Source organism: Anas acuta, chromosome 3, assembly GCF_963932015.1.
Source record: "Anas acuta chromosome 3, bAnaAcu1.1, whole genome shotgun sequence".
Lineage (NCBI taxonomy): Eukaryota > Metazoa > Chordata > Aves > Anseriformes > Anatidae > Anas > Anas acuta.
Genome location: NC_088981.1, coordinates 113,524,990 through 113,546,610, shown reverse-complemented (window position 1 = coordinate 113,546,610; position 21,621 = coordinate 113,524,990). Strand labels below are relative to the sequence as shown.

Below are 21,621 nucleotides of genomic sequence, written 5' to 3'. Positions count from 1 at the left end.
TAGTGATTGTTTCATGAGATAAGGCTATAAAGGTCACTGCATGAACAGAGTGACAGAGACTCAGTCCTTATCCTATTCATTTGTTTTCTCCATTCTTTCTGAGCAGAGAGTGTGAGAGTAAGGGCACGTGGACTGAAATATCTTCATTAATCTGAGTGATAAGTCAGAGTACACTGACAACAAGTTTGCATATGATGGAAATCTGAGAGGAGTGGCTCATGCACCAGCTGGTTGTGCTGCCATTTAGAGGGACCTCAACAGGCTGGAGAAATGGGTCAGATGGAACCTCATGAATTTAAGCAAGGAAAACAGCCTTGCAGAGAAAGACTGGGTGGTCCTGGTGGACATCAAGTTGAATATGAGCCAACAGTGTGCCCTTGTGGCAAAGGTGGCCAACAACATCCTGGGCTGTAGTAGGCAGAGCGTTGCCAGCAGGTCAAGGGAGGTGATATTTCCCCTCTGCTCTACTACCTATAGTGCTGTGCCCTGTTCGGGTCTGCCCAGTGTGGCCTGAGAAGATAATGCAGATAATGCTTGGGAAAGATCTTATCAGTATATACAAATGCCTGATGGGGACATGCAGAGAACATGGAGACAGATTCCATTCTGTGGTATTGAGGGAAAGGATGAGAGGCAGTCATCACAAACTGAAATACTGGAAATTCCATTTAAACCTGAGGGGGGAAGAAAAAAAAAAAAAAAAAACAACAAAAAAAACTTTTTTACAGTGAGGGTAGTCAAACACTGGAACAGCTTACTCAAATAGGTTGTCAATAAAAAACCAAGAGGACATGGCACTGAGCAAACCACTGTAGGAGTAGGACTGAATTAGATGATCTCATTAGGTTCCATTCCAACCTCAGTTTTTTTGTGATCCTGAGATGAACATATCTAAGGCTTCCACCAAAAACCATATGCTCTGAGACAGAAAAATTTAGCTGAAGATGAATGAGATCCGAGGCCTGGAAATGGGAGGCATGGAAATGCAAACTAGAATTCTTATGAAAATAAATGTACAATATTATTGCTTCTATTAGGAGATTGAACTCTAGAGCAAGAGAGTTACTTTGTAAGCCTATAATTATGAAATGTATGTTTTTGACTGTTAACAGTTTAATTTATAGGAATATATGAAATAACATGACAGAATTTCTATTCAAATAAATGTTATAATAAGGTTATTTTGAATCATACATTCATGTTTATAGGCAGCTGTTACACTTGAAGTTGATTCAGGAGTTCTCGGTGTATTAGGCAGAGAGATTAGAGACATGAGCATAACAGCTAGTCTTAGTCTTAGGATCCACAGTTCACTGATCACCTGAGTGAAATTTTTTTCACTAGCACTGATTATAATTTCCTTACTGTGAGGATGGTCAAACAGTGGAACACACTTCCTAGAGAGGTGATTGATGCCTCTCATGTGCTAGAGCGGTGACTGATGCCCCATGCCCCATGCCTCTTAGTGTTCAAAAGTCATTTAGAAAATGCCCTCAAAAAAAAAAAAAGCTTTAACTTTTGATTAGCTCTGAAGTGGCCAGGCAGTTGGACTTGATGATCTTTGTAGGTCCCTTATAACTATTCTGTTCTGTTCTATTCTATTCTGTTCTGTTCTGTTCTATTATCCTATCCTATCCTACCCTATCCTATCCTATCCTATCCTATCCTATCCTATCCTATCCTATCCTATCCTATCCTATCCTATCCTATCCTATCCTATCCTAGATTTGAATCAATTTGAGTCGATGTGATTCAATTCAAAAACAATTAGAAGTTTCCATGGTTATTAATTAAATTGTCATATTAGTTAACAAGTAAAACACGACAAGCCTCATTTGATGCCTTTGCAAAGTAAGCAAAATAAAATCACACAATCATAGAATATTTTTGGTTATACAGGACCCCTGAATTTCATCTGCTCTAAACTCATCACAAGCTTGAAGGATAGATTACATTGATCATCACCTCATTCAAGTTTGTAGTAAACTTCAGTGTAAAGAGTATATACATTTTTATTACCTGGTCAGAGTCGCAAATTGTGATCTTTACCTCACGTCCATGTCGCAAAATAGTCTGGATCTGTCTTTCCCTTTGCCAACATAATGGCCCTTTGCTATACTTACTGCCATTTTCCAATGTCTTACTTGTACTTAGGAGCCCAAAACTGGACACAGTAGTCCAGATACAGCCTCAGAAGTGCTGAAAAGTTGGGTATAATCACTGCTTTCAGTACTCTTACTACATGGTGGCAAATGCAGTGCAGTACATGGTTAGCCCTCACTGTTGCAAGTGCACAACGTTGACTCATAAGCAACTTGTCACCCAAGAGCAGTAGCTTTTTGTTAGAGCTGCTCCCTAGCAAATTGGTCTCTCCCAATTGTTTACTTTCAGATAATTTCTGTCACATCACTTCTCCAGTTTGTCAAGATCTGAATGACAGCTTTATTACCTATCATATTGACTGCTCCCTCCAATTTGGTGTCAACCACAAACTTGCTGACAGCATGTTCTTTCCCATTTAATTGCCAGGCAGCTAATCACAACACTACCATTTTGTCTGGTATTGCAAATATACTGTCTTTCCAGGTAATGCAAGGCAAAAGATCAATTTGAAGACTTACTTCACAAGGGACTAGGCTATTTATGTGACATTATGGAAACCATGAATTTAAATAGAAAGCTAATAATATTTATATATAAATGCAGACAATGGCAGCTGCTGTGGTCAGTACTCTCTCCAGACTGAATGTGAATAGAAACAGTCAAATACACAAATACCCTTCTGATCCAACGGTATTTCCACCCGTTCTCATCTTACCTAATGTACCAGGAAATGTCGCTACTATGTATTATTTAATATTAGTGTACACAATAATCTTTTATTCTTTATTCAATACTAGGTAAAACTATAATTTGAAGAAATATCCTTTTCTCTTTCTTTGAATTTTACATTATTGGATTGATATAAAGAAGCTATAGCACAAACGGGAAATTGGCCCAAGATATTTTTACTTCCATGGAAAAATGAATGGGCAAGATTCTAACTTGGTTACAACAATGTCAATCTAGAGACAAGTCAGTAGCTAACTGAGTTTAATTTCATTGCTGGGAATTAAGATCAAGTGTTTCTACAACTGGATGTGTCAAGGCAGAGAGCCTTTGTACCTGGCATTCACATTGACTTCAAATTTCCTATCTAAGTAGCAATACATACAAAACTAATTTCAGAGTATTTCATCTGTTCCAACACAAGAAGTTGAAGGAAATAAATAAACAATTAAAGAAACAAATAAATAAATGAAACCTCCTTCTTAGAAGTGCACATGATAAATGCACTGTTCCTTCTGGTCACCATTTGGATTTTATAATACCTGTGACACTGAGTCACCTGGTCCTATCAGGAAACAGAAGGACTATAAATCATGCTCCAGTGAAGAACTCCAGTCACTTCCAGAACCACCTGCAGAAGGACAGAAGAAGCTTCCAGTCTTCCTGGAAACCAAAGGTAGGATTTATAATGAATTATTTGCTTAAATTATTACAATTCTAATAATGTATTAATATGCAACCTACTATCAAAAAGCTTCTGGTCTCTTCAACCATTTAGGGCAGTTATAGAAATAGGATTTTATTCAATAAAAAGTGGTCATTCGATAGGCAATACTGTAACGCAAGTTGGAAAAAAAAAAAAAAAAAAGTAAAAGAGTGAAAAAAATGAGAAAAAAATAAAAAAGGTGAACAGATGAACAACCAAAAAAAGTGTAGCTACCATCACTTATTTTCAGAGTGGGGAAATAACCTCCTTGTACATTACCACTTTTGTGCACAGTGGCTGCTAATCATATAATCATTGAATATTCTGGGTTGGAAGGGACCTGTGATGATCATTGAGTCCATCCCCTGACACCACACAGGGCAACCTAGGAGTTAAATCATATATCTAAGAACATAGTTCAAACACTTCTTGAACACATGCAGGCTTGGTGCCATGACCACTTCCCTGGGGAGCTTGTTCCAGTGCTTGAACACCTTCTCTGTGATGAACTTTTTACTAATGTCCGATCTGAACTTCTCTGTTCAGATAGACAGTCTTTCTTTAGGGCTTTAAGGCTTTCCCTTGTGTCCTGTCACTGGTCTCTAGTCAGACTTTATGCAGTAATGCTGTACAAGTGAAATGACAGCTTGTGTTAGTCCATTTCAGGCCTTTTTCAAGGATAATAAAAATTAATGGGGATGTTATTTTGTAATATAAATTCATTTATATGAATAATTTAGGATATAACAGTTTTATTATTTCATGAAGTGAACACTTAGAGAAGGGATGGAAAAAACATATCCACACAAGTTTCTTTCAGTGTCAGGTCTCTGTACACAGATGGAGTTGCAGAAAAGTCAGTAAGACTTGGCACATGTCCTGATTTATGTCTGATTGAGGGGGAGCAGGGGAGAGGGATAGAGAGACTGATTTTAGGACCAGTGCCTAGAAATTAATGCAGAGCAATTAAATTTACATCTCTCAAGCTATAAGCATTTGGTTGAAACCAGTGGGATTGCCAAAAGTATGTTGGTATCTTGGAGCAATCAATCCGCTGCTTCTTAAAAATATTCTAATAGCATTTTGAAAATTGTATCATGCATTAAATTACCAATTATATTTAACTGTGATTTAATTCATTGGAAATATTACAGTGAATTAATATTTTGGCAATCTTTTTAAGTTAGCTTCTTCAGTTTGTTCACAAAATAGAAAGGTTCGCAATTTAAATGAATGGTTATTTTTCCATTGAAACAAAATGTTTAATATTGCATGTTTTACATGCAAAAAGGTTTGTTCTGTATTTGCATACCAGCACGGTTTTCACTAAAAAAAATAAAATAAAAAGAAAATGTATTTTTGCTTTTAATTTGAGTAGAGATGAAAATAATTCCCATATCTATTTACTTTTAGTTAGAAATCAAGTGAAAAGGATCACTTTGCATGTTATTGGTACTATAATGTTCTGTTGTTAAACTTATAGGTTAGATGCACTGCAAAGTTTTGTAAAGGTTCTGAGAAATAACTTGTTTAACAACAAAAAAAAAATCAAAAAAAAAAAACAAACAACAACCTTCAGTGATCCTAAAGAGCTTTGAGGAGTCATGGGTTATGTCAAAATTAAACAATGCATAAACAAATACCAAGAATAAGAAATCAATAACTTATACTGTTAATTATCAGAATAGTTCTCATAGAGTTCCCAGATCAGCTGGATCTTTCCTAAATTATAAGCACTTGGACAAAGCCACACTGCTTTGGAGACTGTGAATTTGAATGTACAGAAGTGGTTATTCCACCTGCATTTTGTCCTCTGAGCTACAGAGCAGCTCCCTTGTTTCCCAGTGCAGACATAGCCACCGAGCCCACTCTGAGAGGCTTTGCTCTTCAGCAGAGCTGGTGCAGGTCCCCTGCCTGCAGGCTAGGGACAGCATGTTTCCTTCTGTGCAAGGTAAGCAAACTGGTGAGGAAAATGGGTCTTGCTGTACCATTTGGAAAAGGGCAGTGTTTTCTCACATCATGTTCTCCATGAGCAGGAGCACCTTGTGTTTTATGTAAAGCAGTTGCCTCAAGGTAAAGGGGCTTTGCTGAGTATGGAAAGATCAGCAAACCCAGCTGGCCTTTCTCCAGGGATAAATTAAAACTAAACCCAGCAGCCTCTCAAGACCAAATAAGAAGTTAACCTAATAAAACATCTCTGTGGCAACATGCCTATAAACTCTCTTGGAGTTCTAAGATGGGAAAACTGCCAAAATAAGTAAATTCCACTCTAGTCACCTGCTTGACTGCCCAAGGTAGCTAAGTAGAAACAGGCTGAACATAACTCTTATGACTGATTGCAATCAGACAACAAAATTTTAAAGTAACTTTATTACCCTCTGGATCACTGTCATGGGACAGAATGAAGCCTTTACTCTCCCTCCTAAGCAAGTAGTTTTGGTCAATCCAAAGCCTGGTGGTTGTTTTTTCACTTGGAGAAAACTCCCATTTCTTTTGTGATTACACACTACATGCACTCTGATTGAACGTTTTCTTAAATAATTAATAAAGCAAGCAAAAATCTTTCTGAAACAACTCTTCCCCAGGATGGTAATGCTGTTCCATTTCTGGTCCAGCCAGTTCTGTCCCAGCTCATGTGAGTTTTTGAAGTGCTTTGAAGTCATTTAGGAAGGGTTTTGACTGCAGACCTGGAAACCTGAATGTAGAGGTCTGCACATGGGCTGTGTCTAATGACCCTTTCCACCAATGCAGTCCAATCAAAGCAGACAATGGGGAGAATGGAGTTTCAGACTAACACAGCCACAAACAAGCCAAAAGCAGCATCCACAGCAGGGTGCTTTGCAGAAGTTTTTCTACAGAAAGGGAAGCATGAATGTCCTCTTGTTCTGTGAATTTATTTGGAGGTATTCAACTAGGATTAGTCCAGAAAGTATGAGACACAAAGCAGCTGATTCACAGAAATTCTGAAAATGAGAGGAGAAGAGAAGGAAGAAAGAAAGAATCCATTACCTTTCTAGTTGCGGAAAAGCTTGGAGACACACAGGAGAAAGATATGTTATATGTTAAGAGAAATAAAAGCTCCGTAAAGAGAAGAAAAAAATAAAAATCCCGTTTTCTCTTTTCAGAGATGATTCTGCCAATAGTGTTCCTGTGTCTTGCAGCTGTGCTGTCTCCATCCACTGGACAGGTAGGATTTGTTCTTTGTACTGGGAAAATCTGGATGGGGCCTGAAGGACTACAGGTCTGACTGAATTATTTTTTTCCTCTACACACCAATCATATGCAGAAAAAGTCTGATGAGATATATAGGATCAGGAAAGCATTTATCCTCAAAGTCAAATTTTCAAAGCAGCAGAGTGCATCCATGCTTGCATAGGCTTGCCGTCACCTAGGAGCTGGATCATCAAGAATTGCATGTCCTGGAATCTCCCACACACTTTCCAAAGATCAAGCCCTCTTCCAGTTAATTCCCCTCAATTTTAAAGACAACAACTGCCTAACAATCTCCGTTTCTCATCCCACAGGACCTGAGCTATGTGCCTCTCCCTTTGCTCACAGTCCCATCCTCTCAACAGGTATCACTGATATCCCTCAAGTGGCTAAACGGACTAACATACTCAACACCCACTTAGCAGTTCCTCCCCACCCACGCTTAATCTGAAGTGGGAAGTTTGATATTTCTACTTCAGAGATATAGATGTGACTGAAGGCTTGACTATGTTTTTCCCATCTGTAACAGCTCAACTAAAACTACTACTTCTTTCTACAAATCTTGTTTCTCTAAAAGCTATGTAAACACTAAAACTTTTTTTAACTACATGAAGTGGAGAGAGCAAACGATGTGCTTTGTTCGTGATTAGTCCCTCTGGAGTTAAACAAAAGAGTAAGTTATCACAGGATCAAAACCTTATGGCTGAATGAGATTTAATGAAATATAAATAAAAAACATAAATAGGAAATGTTTTTTAAATTTTGGTGTCTAGAAGAACTATTAGATGCTGGAAAGATAATATTGAATATGATTGGATTATCTTGATCAGTGAAAATAAATACATACAAATGAACTTTTGTTACAACTATTGGCAGTGCTATTATACTGCTAAAAATGTCATCAATAATAAACACATTATGGGTGTTCATCCATGGGCTCAGTTCACTAGTTACCTCATCAATTTAGTCACTGATGAGTATGAAGTGCTGTATGACAGAAACAGCAGAAGCAAGTAAGTAAGCAAGTAAGACATGATGACACATAATACAGAACAGCCTAAAAAATATGATGGGAATTTTTAATTTCTGCTTTCCATGATGCCATCTAGAAGACTAATGGCAAAGATTGTAAAGAAGAGTCAGAGTTGTTCATATGGCTATTTTTAATTAGAAAACATATTAACATGTAGAAAACATAATAATATATGAGAAATACCATCAGTTATAGCAAGAGTGGAAGAAAATCTACAGCATGAAAAATATTAACACAGTATTTTTTATGCTCTAGGATTGCCTGATAAAATACCACAAGAGGTCTGTGATGATCCTGTGGTTAAACAGAAAATAAATAAATAAATAAACAATCAAACGCAAAAGCCATCAAAGGGCTGGTTTAAAATGCTGATGAAGAGGAACACATCGTATATAGAGTCATCAGTTCATATGATTTTTAGATCCTGTTTCCCCAAAACATTATGAAGTACAAATGGTACAAGAGATCTTCCAGGATATTCTAGTCAACCAAGAGGGCTGGCAGATAGGATGAAGGAACCAGTGGTATTTTTATTACTGCTAACCACACAAAGTGCTACTTTGCATGGGAACACCCCTAGAAAACAGGAGACAAAGTACTTCCTCTGTCACAAGGATCAACTCCTTCATTGATATTAGTCTTTTGGTATTTTAATATTTCCTAGACAGTATGCAGTATTAGTCACATTCACATAAGTATATATATACATATATATATGCAACTTTGCTTTCAATTTAGGTACCTGACGCTTTCCCTGCTTTGTTAACTACGAACGCTGATCAGCAAAAGCTAATTGTTGACAAACATAATGCGCTCAGGAGAGGAGTAAACCCAACTGCCAGCAACATGTTGAGGATGGTAAGTTGTGTGCTGTAAATCTATCGGCACTGAGGAATGGACTGCGTGAGAGCTACAGAACTGTATAAAAGGTCAATTTATTTTATTTAGCAACAAATGCACCCTCCAAACCTTTCCTAGGGACCTAGCACAGCAACCACCAGGAGAAATATAAAATTGCACAGATGGGAAAAAAAAAAAAAAAAAAGGGTTGGAAGATTTTGAGATTTTGTGGTGTATAAACAGTAATGTGTCTTTCTTTTGGAGGAGAAAGAAAAGGGAGGAAAAGGAGGAGCCACAACATTGTTCATTCATTTCTGATATATTCTTTGTCATTCTTCACAGTTTCTAGTCAATTCCTGGGTGCACAGTAAATCCATTTCTACTCCCAGCACCAACACCCCTGCTAAAAATAGGGGTTTGCATACAATTTTCTGATTCAAAGTGTAGTTTCCAAGTTTTGTTCCTTCAGGAGGGGTTCATCAGTGCTTAATGCCTGAATGACTCAGATTTTCTTCTTACATTCTTTCTTCTTTTATGAAGGAATGGAACCTTGCAGCTGCAACTAACGCTCAAAACTGGGCAAATCAATGTTCTCTCAATCACAGTCCTTCAAGCCAAAGGAGAACCAGTAAGTAAAGAATGACTGCTCACTGAATGATGTCATATACAATATTAAAGTAAGCAATTTGGGAGCATGGGATTTCTAAATTAGCTGATATCAAAATGAAGCTGAAATAATTCATTTACTTATTCTCATTTTGTAGATTCATATCTTCTGAGATGAGACTACATACTGAGCTAAATATATGTTATAATTTTATAATAGCTTGTAATGTAATATGTATTATAATGTAATTATTTCGTGTACTTTTTTTGGTATAACTTTATTTTTATAAATTGTGATTTCATAACGTGATGATGTGATTCACATTTCTAACTGAAAATGTCCACTAAGTACGTGACATAAACCAGAATTGGTCAGTGCATATTCCTGTACATTAAATGTAATCAAATGGAAAAAAAAATTTCTTCTAAGACATGGTTCATTCATCCTAATCTTTAGGATTGTATGGACTGAAACTTAAAGCTGTACATTTGTTTTCTAGATGTTTTTGCTCTAAATTTTGTTCAGAAAAAGCTTTTACCCAAAAAAGCTCTTACCCAAAAATACTTGTACCAAAAAAGTGTAAGTCCAATGGAAATTGTATGATATATTGTCACCACTTCATTTAGTTATCAAATTTGTGTTAAATTACCAGTCTCTGAGGAAAAAAAAAAAAAAAGTGTGCAAAATTTCTGGTCTTGCACTTCCCACTAATTGCCTTCCTCAAGCACTACTTTCCTTATCAAACTTTTAAGTTGATGGAAAGCACTGAACAATTTTTGAGATTTTTATTTTTGTTTTAATTTATCTTTTAAATTATTTGACTAAGCATTTGAGATATCATTTACATTCAATATGTTTTTATTGGTGCATAGGACAAAAATAGATTTCTAGATGTAAATCTGTCCAGTAAATAAGAAGAATTCAGTCCTTTTTTCATCTCAGTTGCATCAGTTTTACATGAGCATATCCAATTTTCTTCTGTGGCTGAAATAAACAAATAAATAAATAAATAGTGAGAAAATATACACTTTCAGTATCTCCATTAGAAAGAAGAAAATCTTGATCCAATTTTCTGCCTAAACCAGCTTGCGAGGGCTGGATTTAACTGTCTGGGATGGACGGGGAAGAGAGTGAAGGTCCAAAACCTAAGGTGGTAAGGTGCATAGATACTAAGACAAGATTCAAAACTTTTAAGTCCCCTGGCACCTTGCTTCAACCTACAACTATCTGGGAGGCTCATGTAAACACTTCAGTCATTGGATATTGAGGTTACAGCTACACCACATTAGCAATAGCTGTGATCACTGCCCAGTGTGGTATTTACTGCTGGCTTCTGTATAAAATGTGGACTGACCTTCAGTTCTCATGCTTTTTGTCTAGAAAAAAAAAAAATGAATCCAATGGTTCTTGCTAAAGTGAACCCCACATGAGAAGTTATGCATGTATAGGAAGGTTGGTCAGGGCACTAGACCTGAATAAAAACAATAGGCAAATACACATGACACAGTAGACACCTTAGTGTGTACCACAAGTAAAGTTTGAATTATTGTGATTTTCCCAAGATTAAAGGACTGTGAACTGAATGATGATTAGAGCTGCCACCTTCCAAATATCAAAAATACAGTCATGAATCTGTTATAGTGCACATTTGCATGTGTATCTACTGACACCTACAAGGTCTGTCAGCAATGAAAGTACCAGCCAAACAGGTTGGCCATGCTGTAAATCAGCCAGATGACTTCAGAATTGACAAAAGGTGATGTCATGGAACCAGAAAAAAATCCCTGCCATCCCTTCTGGAACGAAAGCTGCCAGGGATCTCACAGCAACTTTTACTTGTTCTCACATGTGCATGTTTTCTTCATTTCTCAGTACCTTTTTCTTTTCAGATGTAGATTGTGGTGAAAATCTCTACATGTCAACTGCCCCTTCCTCATGGTCAGATGCTATTCAGGCCTGGTACGATGAGGTGAAAGATTTCAAATATGGAGTAGGAGCAACAACAGAAGGTGCTGTGATTGGCCATTACACTCAGGTAGATGCAACCTCTTTATGCAACCTCATTCTATGCTGAACAAATAAAAATCCACGTCAGCCAAGCAATATTTACCCTCCCATCATATTCAAATACAACAAGTACAATAGAGATACAAAAGTTACACCAACAAAAGACAGAATTTAAAAGGCTGTGTCATTTCAATTTTTTCATAAAGTATACTAGAAGTCGATGCTTTAGTTTAAATTGCTAGATTACACCAAATCCGGTTAAGTATTAAGTGAGTTCATGTGCAGCAAATGGAGAATCTGGAATAGATTTACAGAAGGAGTTAAAATAGCTATAGTCATCAAAACCACCCCACTCCCCATAAACCATGGCTGGGTGTCATGAGACGTGTCATGGTGCCCCCCACCCAGTCTACTCTGATGGCAGATATTGAGTAGTTTGTTCACTGGGAGAAGGCTCAGTAATTTTGATCTTTTAAAATTTGTAAATATTTGTTGTGCATTCTGCTCTACTGTTCTTCCTATATGGATTGTTATTCTGCCAACATCACCTTTGGTTTTGTTTCCCTTCAGCAAAGTCTCCAACCATGCACACACTTAGTCACATATATGACATGGAACACAACTATTTTTGCACACAGAGTAAAGATACAAGTATTTCAAAGCTTCAGGAAGATAAAATGGGAAAAAACATTTGTTTGTTTAACATTTGAAAATTTCTCAGACACTGGAAGGATAGGGTTATTGAATTATCAGGAAGGATATGTATATACTTATGCTATGATGGAGTTCCATATGGAGTTCCATTACTTCAGAGAGTTCCCAGTTGGAAAGTGGCTTATGATAACTTCCTCTGTTCAACTACATATACAAAATTTTACACCATCTTTTGTGTTTACAGCATCTTTTTCAACAGTTGTAATTAAATGAAAATACACTACGTCAAGACAGTTTAGCTTAAAACTTTATATATGTATGTATGTATATATATGATAAAATTTTGTAATTATACCCAAAAATGTTATTTGATTGAGGGGTGAAAGCAGGTAAAAAGAAATGCTTTACCAACAAGTTGGGACTAATATTTACTATAAAGGTTAGATATAAAGAACTTAACTTGGTTGCAAACGTTTCTTTAATGCATAACTTACTTCAATTATTTTCAATTCTATTTGTTTTTCATTCTCCAATTATCTTTATTCTTATATCTGCAGGTGGTTTGGTACAAGTCTTACCAAATTGGATGTGCGGTTGCTTACTGTCCTACAAGTACCTATAAGTACTTTTATGTGTGCCAGTACTGCCCTGCGTATGTATTGATTCTGCTACTGGAATTTCTTATTACATTATCAAAATGAGACAGGACATAGGAAATTTGTAACACAATGCATCGCTCACAGCGCAGGAACAGGTCTTAGGAACATATTAAGAATATGGACAGAAACATACCTTTCAAAAGAATCCTCAAGCAAGTAAAAGCATAAAACATAATGCTGACACTGATTTTCAGATTAAATTTAATTTGCCCCAAACCCTAATTCTCATCATAGTAGATCACAGATAAATATTTTCCATATTCTCCTTGAAACCTTGGTTCAGAAAGGCATAATGGTACCATAATACTATTTGGGGGGCAGGGGAAAGGATTTTAAGGCAGAATGAGGTTTTATAAACTTTGTCTAAAATTAATTTCCATATTCACATTCTAATATATATCAATAGCTTGACCTATAAATAAAGATTTAGCATATATTTATATATGTATGCATCCATATAATTAAGTTATACTCTTAGATATGTTATAATCAGTTTATAGTTTATGTTAGTAATGGTTATGTTTCAGGGGGAATAGGGTAGATTTAATGAAGACACCCTACAAAGAAGGAAAACCCTGTGGTGACTGCCCTAATGCTTGTGACAACGGATTATGCAGTAAGTTTTAAGCATTTTAATTGTGACACAGGTAAAGTTGACACTCTAAAAAATACCGATTAGTTTATGCAAATAGGAAGTTTTAAAATGGTTTGTTCAAATATTAGGCCAAATGTAAAGCTATTAATCTCATGCTGTATAGGTTGCCATATTATTACTATTTATCATCTGTTTTATGGAAGAACAATTGCAGTCCCAGGCTTCCTCACATTAGGTGCTTTACCTATGTGGGACAACTTGTGGAGTGAAACCAAAAAAGGAGTCTGTGAGAAGGGTGGGCAAATGTTAAATGGTAGCTGGTTTTATGTACATTGGGATGCAGATACCCTCCGCTTTTTGGACCCACAGGGATAGATCAAGATATTCATATGACCTGAATTAAAGATGACAAGGTCTAGATCTCCATACAGAAGCTCTCACAAGTATTTCTTAGTGTAAGAAGATCTATTGACTGCAATGAGGTCAAAATAGCTTGTAAGTTCAAACCTTGAAAAAAGCTAGGAATACTGTAGGTGTGGTCAAAATCTTGGCTGCTGCTGTGGAGTAAACAGCAAGGAGGAAAAATGAGAGATTAAAGAAATATCAATGAAAAATTATTCTGAAAGGTAACACTGTAGACTTTTATGTCCAATTTGTGATTTTGTGTTTTTATTCATTTTCAGCCAACCCTTGCAAGTTTCAGGATCTTTATTCCAATTGTCCTCAGTTGGAAAAAGATTATGGATGTGCCAATGACTTTGTTAAGCAGAACTGCCCAGCTTCTTGCCAATGCAAAACTGAAATAAAATAAAAAGCTCATCACTTCCCACACATCCATTTCCTTCATAACTTCTTTCACTAAAACAAAGTATATCCTACATTCCCCATGCACGCAAAAAGACTGACTTCAGTACAGTGATACATATGAGGAAGAGCTACAGGCCAATGTTATATTCTATTCACATAATGCTCTGGAAGTGTAGTGGAGGTGTTAATTGAAATTTGGCATTTGGATATCAGACATATATAATGATCAGCTTCTCACATCTTTGTTTTCCAAAAATGTTACTAAAGGAGCACTGTGTTCCATAAAGTTCCATGTTTTTTTATGTTCTTAGCATACTAACGGAACTAATCTTAACTTTATCAACATTTTCAATTTATGTATTGTAAACTAGACCAGAAGATAAATGACATTACCTGAAATATGTAATTCTCAAAATAAGGTAAAATAAAACAAATTAGGAGAGCAGAGCAGCTTCCACTAATGCTATTCTGGTTTGTAATGTTGTAATGTGTCTTTTGCTGACTTAATTTGTACTTTAAAATAGTTACATCTATTACTTCAAAAAAAAAAAATAAAAAATATATAGTTCATTATTATTAATGATCCTTTTTATAATGTAAGATTACACTTAGCATAAATACAGATAACCAAACCTGCTCTATAATCAGAAAGAGCAGCCCAATAAAATGGTTTAATTCACAAAAAGAAATTGCTGAAGGGGATGGTTCTTGTGTTTGGAAATTTTCCTTTTAATGACAAGTAAGTGTGTTCTCCAAAGTTATTTTTTGAATGACTGCTTTTGCTGTATCAATCATTAAATTGTTAATTTCTCACTCACCAATTCATTTTAGTTTTCATTCTTTTTTATTACCATGAAACACAGTTCACTTCCATCAACTTTTTGACTGTATGAAGTCTTCAAAGGAACTCAGTTCTTTAGCAAAGAAAGCAGAAACCACTAATGTGAGAAACTGGAGGTTTCCTAGTCAAAAAGAGCAGTCAGACAAACAGCTTTTCTTCAGAATCTCTTTCAGAGAGAATGGATGCTTCTACAAATAACATGCAATACCTGCTTCTGTGACCTTTGGGAAGCAAGTGTTCTGCCGCAGAGTCAACAATAGGACTACATGTTATTTTAGCCTTACCTTACAGCAGTTTCACCTTCCAATGCTCTTTTAATAAGGAAGCTCCTGTCATAATTAAGATTTCAAGTCCCAGAGATTTTGGCACGAGAATTTCAGCACACATTTCTGACTCACTGATTGCAGTGGCAATTTCAGTACGTATTTCTGACTCATTAATTTCAGTGGCATTTCTGCTAGTACTGAAAGGTGAGCTCTAAGTTCAAAGCCTGGTTTCACAATTCAAAGAGCTTATTGTTTTGTTGTTTCTTCTGATATTTTTTTCCTCATTCATTTCCACCACTTTTTCACTTCATGTTGTACTGCCCTCTCATTTGGGTACCTCTCTACCAGCAAATTAAGCAATGCTGGGATATAGGTATGAGCACGCTTCGTTGGGTTAGAAACTGGCTGGATAGCCGGGCCCAAAGAGTCGTGGTAAATGGAGTCAAGTCCAGTTGGAGGCCAGTCACTAGTGGCGTTCCCCAGGGCTCGGTGCTGGGGCCAGTCCTCTTTAATATCTTCATCAATGATCTGGACGAGGGCATTGAGTGCACCCTCAGTAAGTTTGCAGATGACACCAAGTTAGGTGCGTGTGTCAATCTGCTCGAGGGTAGGAAAGCTCTGCAGGAGGATCTGGATAGGCTGCACTGATGGGCTGAGGTCAACTGCATGAAGTTCAACAAGGCCAAGTGCCGGGTCCTGCACCTGGGGTGCAATAACCCCAAGCAGAGCTACAGGCTGGGAGATGAGTGGTTGGAGAGCTGCCAGGCAGAGAAGGACCTGGGAGTGATGGTGGACAGTCGGCTGAATATGAGCCAGCTCAGGTGGGCAGCTCAGGTGGCCAAGAAGGCCAACGGCATCCTGGCTTGCATAAGAAACAGTGTGACCAGCAGGGCTAGGGAGGTGATCGTCCCCCTGTACTCCGCTCTGGTGAGGCCGCACCTCGAGTACTGTGTTCAGTTTTGGGCCCCTCGCTACAAGAAGGACATCGAGGTGCTTGAGCGGGTCCAAAGAAGGGTGACGAAGCTGGTGAGGGGCCTGGAGAACAAGTCCTACGAGGAGCGGCTGAAGGAGCTGGGCTTGTTCAGCCTGGAGAAGAGGAGGCTCAGGGGCGACCTTATCGCTCTCTACAGATACCTTAAAGGAGGCTGTAGTGAGGTGGGGGTTGGCCTGTTCTCCCACGTGCCTGGTGACAGGACAAGGGGGAATGGGCTAAAGTTGCGCCAGGGGAGTTTTAGGTTAGATGTTAGGAAGAACTTCTTTACTGAAAGGGTTGTTAGGCACTGGAACAGGCTGCCCAGGGAGGTGGTGGAGTCACCATCCCTGGAAGTCTTCAAAAGACGTTTAGATGTAGAGCTTAGGGATATGGTTTAGTGGGGACTGTTAATATTAGGTCAGAGGTTGGACTCGATGATCTTGAGGTCTCTTCCAACCTAGAAATTCTCTGATTCTGTGAGCACTGTACATGAGTGCCTGCACTCTCAAATTGTTAGCACAGATCCAAATAAAAATGATGTCAATGCAATGTATAATCCAGTGGTTGTCATGGAATAGGGTAGACCAGTTACACCCCACTCAAAGTCAGTTTACTTTTAGTAGTGGGACTAGAGACTTATTCCCTTCTGTCTTAAGCCAAAACACAAGAAATGATTTCTTGGTCACTCATAACAGGAAATAAAAGTAGTGTAGTGAGGTTAAAATCAACCTTCATTCATCTCACCTCTGAGAGCCCATGGAACAAATGGTCAATAAGCATAATTTAGATATCCAGGAAGATAATGGACCAAATTGTTTACCAGTCATTTTGTAGTTAGTAGAGCATAAAATACTAGCATAGCTTTGTCACAAGCTAATCTTGCCAACCAGCGCAACTTTCTTCTTTAACGAGGAATTAGGTCTAGAGAAGGTTGTCTTGACGTTGATAGAATGTTTGACAAACCCATAAAAGATCTTTACAAACTAGGGAGATGTGGTTCAAAATAACGTAATAACACATACATGCTGTTGAACACACAACTATGATGTTCCTGCAGCGGGAGCTGGGACCAAGGCCTCTAGCCACTGGGTGTCCTCACAGACTGACAATACCCAAATCAGGAGCTAATTACACAGTTCTCACAAGTAATGCCCACAACCTTTCCTAGCCTCAAGTCACAATCATGGCTTAAGAACACCCACAATATGGAAAACCGTCACCGAATTACTTCCTTGGGTACAAGAGAATCAGACCCACGTTCTCATTTACCATAAGCACATTTAAGGCAATCTTTAGGACAAAAATAAGCTCCAAGTTCCCAGATTCCATCCAAAACACATTAAGAGCCAATTCTGTTCTTTACCAGAATTTTTTTTTATTTACCAGAATTTTAACCCATTACAGTTTGGTATAAAATAAATAAGTGGTACTTAAAAGAGGTAAAATCTGGTAATACCAGTAGATAGATTAGTGATGGTATAAAAAAAACCCTAGGAGCAAGAAACCCATGACTTCCAGAGCTAGGATACAGAGACATTAATTTGTTTTTGTTTGGTGCTAGTAAAAGACTTAAAAGCCATTATAAAAGATACATCATAATGATTGCACGGCTGCGTGCATCGTCTCTGATCCTTGCAGCGACTACAGACTCCATGTCAGATCATGCCTTTCTCCTACCACACCCCATTCTTGGGGAGTTTCATCTTTCAAGGTGGCACCCTCAAAACCCTTCCTGTCTCTACAAGGGATCCAGAGCAGACAAGGAACTGCCATGGGAGGAGCAATGGAAAGGGGTTCACATCCTCTTCACCTACTATGGATGGAGTTCTCTGCCGGCATCTGACTGCTCTAGGACAACAGTGCCTGAAGTATGCCCCATATCATAGACCTTTTTGGCTCATTGTGGACAAGTACACAGTTTAGAGAGCAAGACATATTCCAGCTACAACAATTCTCTCACTTGTGCAATGGTGTAATGGACAGGAATAACCAAACTTATCATAGGCACAGTTCAGCTAAGCAGTATCCTGCCTCTCACCATTACAAAAATAAAGTCCTTTAATGGCAGACAGGCTGAAAAATTCTGTGATTTTGCTCTCTCTATATATTTTATATTCAACAGTCATAACATCCTTTTAGCATTGAAACAGAAACTTTAATGCCATTTTGAAAATGAATCATCCTTAGTTATGATAATGTTGGATATTCTCAGAATGCATGTAGTCTTCTGAAAACTGCAAGATGAATATATTTTACAACCCTTCATGCTGTAGGCCTTGATTCACTTATTTGTAGAATTTGAAGAAATGTTCTTGAAGCCTGCAAAGCAAAAACGTGCAGTAAGCCTTCAAATGTGTGCCTAAGCCTTGATTGATTTGACACTTTAAAGTGTTACAACATTTCAAAGGTGAGGATGCAAAACTGTGTTGAAATCATGTTATGTGCAGCAGGTTTGAAAAATCCTTCCCGAAATTGAGGACTGCCTCTCACTTAGACTCTCTTAGGCTGCATAATGCAACAATTCTTCCCCACATTCAAGAAAAAGATATTGTGCATGCATTAAAATAAAAATTGTTCTCCATGAAAGGTAGTTGAAACAAGGTATACATTCATTGGAGTAAAATATATCCAAGAAGGATCCCTATTTTTTAAATAATGCCTTCATCAAGGAGCTATATTTCCATAACCTGGCAGGTGGCAGGAAAATAGTGTTTAACAACACATGCAATACATTTATGAGATAAGTAAATTTTAGGTAAATGACAATGCACTTCAAAGACTGGCTAGACCTATTATAACTTCCAAACTATATCAGGCATAATAAACAAAAGAAAAGTGACCCCACATTCTTTTTCAAGACTATTTTCACATTAATAAGCTTTTATTTTTATTTCATTTTGCCTGCACCTCTTTATTTCTTTCCAACTAAGATCTAAGGAAAAAACTCCACACAGTACAACAGAGCTAGGAAATAGACAATCATGTGGGCTTGATATAAGGAACACTATATCTTTGAGAGCAGGCACAACAAAACAACAAATCTCATAAAATTCTAAAATGTTGAAAACAGACTTCTGATAATGTAATGCCTTCAGTGCATTCCTTTCTGTGCTTTCTTCAGAGAAGAATAGAAAAATAGAGGATATTTTTTTAATCTGCCTGACAGCTTTCAGCAAAGGATGGTCTTTCATGTATCACAAAAGCAAAAATGTACTTAATGTAAGAGACACATCATCATCGGATAATAAAGTTCACTAACCTTACTTTTTTAAAATATGCTAATGAAATTTAATATCCTGCACACTATTTTTAATATACCAAATTTTTCCCCTTTTTCAAAATAAATATATTAATGTTTGAGTAAGGCAAGAAACAGACTTTCCAGTCATTACCAACATCCTGCTAAGCAAGAATACATGAATGCATTGACCAAAATGCCGTAACTTCCATAGTATTCAAATACAGTCTTGAAGAAAATCCTATGTACTGAATGGAAGAACAGCTTTTTGAAATGTTTTCACAAGTAGCTGAAATTGCACAGTAGATAGAGCCTTCTGGTACTCAATTAAATCTAACTTGATGATAACTATAAAGGGAGGCTAAAGTGAGCTAACAAAGATTGTGAGTATAGCACCATAATGAAGTTGTATTTACAATTCTCAAACTTCTGATTTTGATCACTACATTGGGGAAATGCATTGATTTTTAGTGCATTTTTGGCTGCAGTTTTGTAGGAACATGTAGATTTGGCTTAACCTTTTCTCACATACTCATGAAAACTCAGAAAAATTAATTGGAATCATCAGTTTACACAAGACAAAGAAATCTCCATTTTTTATTTTTCCCATCCATTTTTTTCTTCCAGTTCTGATTTGTCCCTCCATACTGTTTGTCTTGATTTTAATTCATCACACAAAAAAAAATGGTTTTATCAAACAGATTTACTCTGAGCTCATCATTCTCTACATACCATGTTATATCTAGTGCCAAACTGTCCAGTCATGTCATGCATCAGCCACATTTTAAATTCTGCTCTGCAAGAGTAAAGACGTCATCAAAAAATAGAGTGCCCTTAAAAAAATCATGACTGTTGTACTTTGCAACTTAATCATCTGAGCAGAAACGTGCCTTTTCCACCTATAAGGTGATAACCTTCATTAATTTCCTAACTAATAATTAGCCAAATACAGGCATTTAGATAAATTATATGCAATCAAACATGAATATTGTAACTCTTTCTATGCCATTCTCAGGTGGATTTCCTGACTGCTCATGCACCTGTCTGTTCTGCTGCACCAGTGTGCTGAACAAGCAAGAAAGAAAAACTTTAAAGAAAAGAGAAACAATCTAAAGATAGCTTTACACATTTTTAGATTAGCATCTTACCATTTTACAGTCACATAAGAAAACAATGGGTGTGTACTCCGGCTTTTATCAGAGATCTTCATTGACCTCAGCTGGCCCCAGAAATGCTGCAGAACCTGGTGTTTTACTTCCTGAGATCCCATCTTAGCACCTGCAGCCTTCTGTCTAGCACCCAGGTTCCCAGCATGCTATTTTAGGAGAGAGGTAAGTGTCTCCAAATTAGATGCAAATTGCAAACAAAGACTGAGTGAGGAGTGGCCTAATTCAGTTTAAAAGGAAACAAGGTCTGACATGTTTTAATCTTCCCCCACCCTCTGTGTTTTGGCATGGGTAAGGGTTACAGATGCCCCTTGGCATGGCAGAGAGCAATCAGAGGTGGAAGAGGCTATTTCCCCCAGATATATATTTCCCTCTGAAGCCTTTCAGAATCCTTTTATCTGGCTCCCAGCCTCCTCACAAATGAGCACTTGCTATGTTAAGAATAAATGTCTTACCAACCTCTTTCAGACTCAAATGGCAGGGAGTGTCCCTCGATTTAAATATACTTATTACCCTGTCTATAATATACTTCAGCCCTATCTTCCTGGGTTTGTCTTTTAGAAGCAGTGTTGTACCAAACAATTTCTGTCATTTTTCCTTAAATTTTGTTATTTCTGCTATACCAGATGTTTGAGGAGGTCAAGAATTGGGGAGCTGGTCTATGATAAAAAATACCCTATAAATATATGTATGTTTTTAATCTGGGTCAGCTCCTTAGCACAATTCAACATAAAGCTCAATATCAAGTCCTTTTTTTACAACTAAGGGGCTGCAAAGAGGCAGAAATTAACTTTGTGGGAGAGAGGTGGTTAAAGTCATCACACCTTTTCCTATCCCTATGCCCCCTGCCAAAGAGTCCTTCCCCATTTCTCTGCAGGCCCCTTTAGGCACTGGAAGGCCACTGTAAATTCTCCCCAGAGCCTTCTCCTCTCCAAGCTGAATGCCTCCGACTCCCTCAGCCTGTCATAGCTGTTAAGCTCTGATATTATGTCTTGCCTAGCTCATGGGTATTTTTTCAGATCTAGGATTTCTAGTCATTCAGTGCCCTTTGTAAGACAGAGGAAGTTAAGCCTTTCCTCAGTGGTCTTCTGCAATCCCACTTTGTAATGCCAATGTGGCTTCTGCTTTGGTTTCCCTCACATAGGAATCTCAGCCTTGCAACTAAATCAAGAAACAGAACTTAATTTACG

At 37.5% G+C, this 21,621-nt stretch overlaps 1 protein-coding gene and 2 long non-coding RNA genes across 4 annotated transcripts in view; 1 reads left to right on the top strand and 2 right to left on the bottom strand.

Moving 5' to 3' along the window:
• The window catches only part of LOC137854880 (uncharacterized), a 139,393-nt gene that overhangs the window by 11,930 nt on the left and 105,842 nt on the right, over positions 1–21,621 (bottom strand). The gene's annotated exons all lie outside the window — the stretch shown is intronic.
• On the top strand, positions 3,316–14,523 carry LOC137854877 (cysteine-rich venom protein-like). 2 transcript variants are annotated; one of them, XM_068678837.1, is made up of 9 exons: positions 3,316–3,505; positions 6,661–6,722; positions 7,060–7,110; positions 8,517–8,636; positions 9,159–9,246; positions 11,115–11,260; positions 12,444–12,538; positions 13,073–13,161; positions 13,824–14,523. In XM_068678837.1, exons 1-9 carry the CDS (start codon positions 3,331–3,333, stop codon positions 13,949–13,951), a joined length of 954 nt encoding a protein of 317 aa, XP_068534938.1. In that variant the 5' UTR covers positions 3,316–3,330; the 3' UTR covers positions 13,952–14,523. The 2 variants fall into 2 exon arrangements, with proteins under 2 accessions (XP_068534938.1, XP_068534939.1); XM_068678838.1 differs by lacking the exon at positions 7,060–7,110.
• On the bottom strand, positions 18,161–20,834 carry LOC137854878 (uncharacterized). Its single transcript, XR_011095427.1, has 2 exons — positions 20,414–20,834; positions 18,161–18,346 (listed from the first exon to the last, which is right to left on the bottom strand). It is a non-coding gene; the product is annotated as an uncharacterized lncRNA (long non-coding RNA).

Bases quoted from the DNA above. Each gene is read 5' to 3' on its own strand.
- LOC137854877 (XM_068678837.1), top strand. From the start codon at position 3,331: ATGCACTGTTCCTTCTGGTCACCATTTGGATTTTATAATACCTGTGAC. The intron at 11,261-12,443 runs GTAGATGCAACC...TTATATCTGCAG, and splicing joins TGATTGGCCATTACACTCAG to GTGGTTTGGTACAAGTCTTA. The intron at 12,539-13,072 runs GTATGTATTGAT...GTTATGTTTCAG, and splicing joins GTGTGCCAGTACTGCCCTGC to GGGGAATAGGGTAGATTTAA.